Source organism: Mus caroli, unplaced genomic scaffold (genome assembly GCF_978045245.1).
Source record: "Mus caroli unplaced genomic scaffold, Mus_caroli_1 scaffold_12, whole genome shotgun sequence".
Classification (NCBI taxonomy): domain Eukaryota; kingdom Metazoa; phylum Chordata; class Mammalia; order Rodentia; family Muridae; genus Mus; species Mus caroli.
Genome location: NW_028227267.1, coordinates 41,714,668 through 41,720,667, shown reverse-complemented (window position 1 = coordinate 41,720,667; position 6,000 = coordinate 41,714,668). Strand labels below are relative to the sequence as shown.

At 43.1% G+C, this 6,000-nt stretch overlaps 1 protein-coding gene across 2 annotated transcripts in view; it reads left to right on the top strand.

Moving 5' to 3' along the window:
* Positions 1–460: 460 nt before the first annotated feature.
* Positions 461–6,000, top strand: part of Tmem260 (transmembrane protein 260) — a 65,711-nt gene continuing 60,171 nt past the window's right edge. Inside the window, exons 1-2 of one of the 2 annotated variants that reach the window (XM_029468944.2) lie at positions 461–909; positions 5,476–5,507. In XM_029468944.2, the coding sequence (XP_029324804.1) occupies positions 762–909; positions 5,476–5,507 (180 nt within the window). In that variant the 5' untranslated portion in view covers positions 461–761. The remainder of the gene's footprint in view (positions 910–5,475; positions 5,508–6,000) is intronic. The other variant, XM_021181987.2, reaches the window with a different exon arrangement.

The following is a 6,000-nucleotide window of genomic DNA, read 5'->3' as shown; positions in this document are numbered from 1 at the left end:
AGAGAAAAAAAAAAAACCAAAAAAAACAAAACAAAAAAACCATTCCTCTTCATTTAAGTAGGAGACACTTTTATCATGAAGAGTTAATTTTGTTAACTCAAGTATTTCAACTCACCTACTGAATTCTCATGTTAAAAAAAGACTAACTAGCACATTTTAATATCTTAAAATTAGTGAATTAATAATTAGCATATGGATTTACATTAATTCTAATGAGGCAAGGCTCTATAAATATATAGCCGCGATCAATGGGTCCACTGAAAAATGTAATAGCAATTAATGTAATTGTGGCTTACTACATGGTTGGAACCCTTCCTTGTTGGGTTTCTAGGAGGCCCTTTTGTGCAGTTCCACCCCACGCCACAGGGGGCAGAGCAGCGCTTTCTGGCTCGCCGTTATCCACGCCGCTTCCGTCTCTTTTGGAACGGACCAAGTCAGTGCGGAAAGGGGGAGAGAGAGACTGCATAGCGCGAGTAGGCCTGGCCCATGATTGATGTCGTCGGGAGTTATGCTCCCTTGTGATTCGTTACTTCAAAGCACACTGACGCAGACACAGTACCACGCGCAGTGACCCCCAGAAGATTCCTAAGCCGTGCCGGGGTGCGCCCGCCATCTCCTCCTCCCCGACCTGGCGGGCGAAGGTATGGTGCGCTCGGCCCTGCGAGACCGGAAGCCGGCGCGGGCTGTGCGCGCCTCTCGGCCAGGGAAGGTCCGCGCCGCTGCGAGGGGTCACGGTCCGCGAGCTGCGCGCGTCCGGGCCCATGGGTCTCCATGGCGACGGCGGGGGCCCGGCAGCGGGAGCGGGGCCGTGGCGCTCCGGGGCCCTCCGCGGCAGCGTGGCCGTGTTCGCCTCCGTGGCTGCCGTGTTCACCCTCACGCTGCCCCGCTCGCTGCCTGGGGGAGACTCGGGTAAAGTACTCGCAGGCCGCCCTCCTCCCCGCCCCCCTGCCTCCGGGTGCCGCCGCCTCGGTGCCCCGGCCCCGCGTCCCCTCGCTGGAGCTCCGTGCACGGTTCTGAGTTCCAGAACCAGTTTTCTTTCCGGTTCTGGATCTCTGGTCTCTGTGTTCTCCAGCTGTTCAGCGGATGAAATTTAACCACTGTCCACTTTCCCCGGATCATTGTTACCTGTATCACCTGCCGTGCCCTTACAATGTCTCAGACAAAAAGATTGACAGTAGTTAACAAATAGCATGGAGCGTTCTACAGTGTTTAGAGACGACACAACGGGTTATTAAATAAACTACATTTTAAGTAGTGGCGAGTTACGGAGGCACTAAGGGAGATTGTGGTTGGAGTGGTAATGAGTAGATTCGCCAGGAGGTCAGGAAAGACTACCTTGGAGGTGTATTAGTTAGAACCTGAATATTAAGGAACCAGCCATGCAGAAAATTTAGAGGGGAACTCATAAAAGGGGATGCCAGGTGCAACTTAAAGCACCCCTCTTCCTGTGAAAATGAAAGACAGGTTTCACACAGATTAAGCTAGGGCATAATTTTCACATATCTGAGTCTAGAAACAAGTCCCTGGTTTGGTTTGATTTTTACAGCCAGATAAAGTGATCACTAATTTCTCATAATAATCAGCCGTGTTTTCAGAATGGTTCTGTAATGGAACAGTCAAACTGTTTCCTGAAGAACCCATGAGCTGTTTATAATTTCACTGCCTGACAAGTTCACCCAGATTTGGTGGCTGCAGTGGGGGGGGGGGGGGGCGAGCATTTATCATCTCCTGTCTGTGGATCATTATCTCTAGGTGCAGTTTAGCCGGGTTCACTAACACAGCACAAGGTGGGGCCCAGGGTTGCAACCTCTCAGGACCCTGTTTAGGGAGTATCTACTTCCAAACTTAAGTCTAGCCCTATATCCCATGTGGCTCTCTCCACAAAATAGCTGATTCCTGTCAAAAGAATGAGAGCATTCTGTCACCTCTGTCATTTTTGAGACCTAATCCTGGAAGTGATATGCCACTGCCCTGTTTTATTGGAGGGAGTCGGTAAATCTAGACCAGTTCAAAGGGGAGAGGATTACACGGCAAGAAAGCCCTGAGATGGGGATTACCAGGACTGTCTTCAAGATTGCCTGCCACGGAGAGAAGCCTCCATCTCCATTTTCAGGTCATCTCTTCCCCGTTCCACTGAACACTTAGCGGGCGTGGTGTTTCATTAGCATAACTGGGAATGGAGTTACCAATTTCCTAAGATTAATGTTAAAAAATGAAGGAGTTTTAGGGTAGCAAGGGATTTGATAAAGGAGAGTTTAGGGGTTACATAGCTCTGTACCCATTAAAAAGTATCAAGCAATTTATTTGAGCCACAAATACAGGATAAGAAGAATAACATTGCATTTACTGTACAGCACTCATTGTTCAAAGTGCCTTTTATGGAGTTTTACCCTCCCAGCTGTCCTAGAAGGTAGGTAATATATCTTTGTAGATGAGAAAAGTAAGGCTAACCTACATCCAAAGTCACAGTGAGTGAGGGTCTTCTGAGAAGGACCTAATCAGATTGATGCTGGAACAGTCTTCTTAATGCGTATGTAAAAGAGTTTGGTGACATTGTTAAATTATCCATCCATCACACATAGTGAAAATAAATTTGAAATTGTTGCCTTTTTAAATTCTGTATTTCATGTGTTACCAAAAGAATAAAGTTGTGTATTATCTGATTTACCAGACTTCTGATATGTTCTGCTTTTTTTACTGTATGCTAAGTAGTGCTTGCTTCTGATATTTTATGGTCATTTTAAGGAATCATCAGTGAGTTATTTTTCAACTATGTGCCAATGTGGACATTTTGTTTAAGGTTACTTTCGATCATATTGTTTCTGTGATGTACTTGAATACTTATGAATATATATTCTGTCAATAAACAGAATACATCTCAAAACCAAATAAAACATGCATTTTTTTCTGATAAGTGTTAAGTTTTCCTCTATAGATATATATCACATTGTGTGGCACTGCCAAAATTATTTTTTGCACTAGTAGACATTCATATTCATGAACAGTTCTCATGATCCTTGAAAGAACTAACTTACAGATGGATTTATATATAAGTATAGTTATTCTAATGGATGATAAATGGCCATATTGAACATATACACACTTCAAGCATCTACAGACAGCTCTGGGCTTGCTTCTAATTTGCATTTGGGACAACAAAGTTGTGTGCCTTCAAACCTGAATATACCTCAGAATTGCCCCGCAGGTTTGAGTGGTAACGTTAGAAGATCTTCAGGAAGTCTTGTTCTGATACTCACAGCCCTTTAACTTAACTGAGGGAAGCCCACCAACCTCGGGAGGCCATGAGTTTATGTTAGTATTTCCGTTACCTTCTGTTTTTTCATATTCACTTTAAGAACTTTCCCTTTGCTCTTGGCCAGGAAGACATAGATTTGGAACAGTGGCATATTTTTGTTTAGATTGAACATTGGTAAGAATTGATGGACTTTGCAGAAAGTGCGGGTGTGTGTGTGTGTGTGTAAAAGCAGGAAAGGGTGTCAAAATTAAAGTGTAGTTTGAATACATTCTGAATGGAAGAGAATGGAGACCTTGAAGCTGGAACTTATGGTATGCTTGGTCTCTCAGATAAGAGCAAAAACTTGAGCAAAGTCATGGAGTAAAATTGTAGGATCGCTGCCTCTCAGTAGTTATGCAAGGAACAGTTTTGAGCATTTTTAGACTATAAGCAATTCCTCTGAAAGATGTTCAGGACAGAAAAAGTTCTCCAGTTTCTGAGGTGCCAATGTCAGTAATTGGTTTACATGAGCAGCATGTGTCTGATTGGCCTTAGGGGTGTGTAAGTGGTAACAATGGCCGTGTGGTAGGGGTTTGTAAGTGGTAACGATGGCCGTGTGGTATGCCATCACCACCCTCCAATCGCAGAGCGTTTGTGTTTGACTCTTTGTGGGTGCTCAGAGAGACTGCTGGCGTTTTCTCGGTGGGATCCTGAAATGGATATGATGATGTTTTTAAACTTAGTGAGAGAGAAATGAAAACAGCTAGCTGGAATATAATCCCATATAGGAAAGTGCTAAATAGTCGAACAGGTTCTGTGGAAGAGAAGATAATAATGCAGGGACTGGAGCTGTGTGAGGAAAGGTGTTACTCAGAAGTGGTAGATGAATTGGGCCTTGACAGATTTAGGGAAGAAAGGTTACAAAATATTTCAGGGTGAGAAGATGAGAGATGGTGTGTGTGTGGGTGTGTGTGGGTGTGTGTGGGTGTGTGTGTGTGTGTGTGTGGGTGTGAATAAAGGACCATCCTAGTGGACTACTGGTATCCAGGGAGCATAGGTTGTATAGAAACAAGGCTGCTAAAGGGACCTTGAAGCCATTAGGCCTGACCTGAGAAGCCCTTACTCTTGCTAAGATAACTGAGCAGCAGCTGTTGAAAGTATAGACTAGGGCTAGGATTCAGCTTCTTGGATTTGTATACATTGGAGGAAGGATGCTGTAGTCAAGAATAGTTTTGGAACAAAAGATACGTTACAGTAGATAAGCCCAGGCCAGGTAAGGTGGAGGTCTACTTGTGTAACTAGGACAGTAGAAATTCAAGGCAGAGTATTGATATCTGTCAAGAAATAGAAAATGAACACAAGTGCTTTGCCTATAAACAGTAGTACCACAACTCACTATTATGGACTAACGTTTCACTGTGCTGCTGTGTAGAGGGGAGTCAAAAGGAGTGTTCTACTGAATTCCAGGAGCAGACACTGGCTTGCTTACTGTGCTGTGAGCTTAGAAAGGACCAGTAGCACCGAGGAGCCCCATACAAAGGGTGGGATGGCTTGCTGGCTTAAAGCAATAAATTCTGGGAGAGCTTTCCAAGAACAATACCGATTGTTTAAAGATACCTAACTTAATGTAAACAGTTATCCAAGTGCCAGCATTGGGTAACAGGACACTTCTGACAGTGCCCAAAACTCAAACCTCTTCACATGTTTTATGTCAGACAGCTGAATTTTGTTGTTGTTGTTGTTGTTGTTGTTGTTGTTGTTGTTGTTGTTGTAGGAGGGGCAGTCTCACCAGGTTGTGCACGCTGGCCTTGGACTTATGGTAATCCTCCTGCCTCTGCCTCCAAAGTACTAAGATAACAGACCACACATAGCTTTATGATTGCATCTTTATAAGCTGTGCTAAGTTCTTGAGAGACTGCAGAGTGTCATATTCATGCTCTGTAGACGTGTCTGTATATTTGTAAGTAAGTACAACTTTCAGGAAAGAAAATGTTCTGTTTTTAATAATGAGAACTCACCTGCATCGCTCCTGACTGGTTATTTAAAACTATGGAAGATAGTTAATAAGACCTATGGGGGAAGCCCTGTTAGACCATTTCATGCTGTTAAATCCCTCCAGATTTACAGTTTTATCCAGTCAAATTAATGCAAAACCCCAATGCAAGCATCCGGATTTTGAAAACTTTGGAGGAGTGTCATTCTGTAATAGTAATTATTGGTTTTACATTATTTTTTCGCAGGGGAACTGATCACAGCCGCACATGAGCTTGGAGTGAGTATTAGTTTTATTGTTTAATCAATGCTCTCATTAACAGTTTTAGGAATTAAGAAAGTTTAATTAAGCGTGGAATAAAGTAGATTAATTTATTTTCAAGCCCTACTTTTTAGTAACTTATAAGTACAGTACGTGACAATTTACTTTAAGTTTTAAATCCAATTAGCTGAAATTATAAAGCAAAGCCTTTACTATATATACAGTAGCTGGCTTATTATCACCCTAAATTTTGTATAAGCTGTGGAGAATAAATCGGGTTAACCATTTTAATAAGTTTATTATTTAATAAACTTTATTATAGTGTGTGATCCCTTTAGTCAAGACCTTATGACTGTCAGCGTGGTGGTAATCCGGGAGCAGTGTGGTCTTTAAACTCTACCAAGATGATGTTTCAGGGCCCGCCTGCTTAGTCACCTTTTAAATGACCCGAATATACTGTAAACCTGGAGCACAAACTGCTTAAGGTCTGACAGTGGGATATGTCATCCTT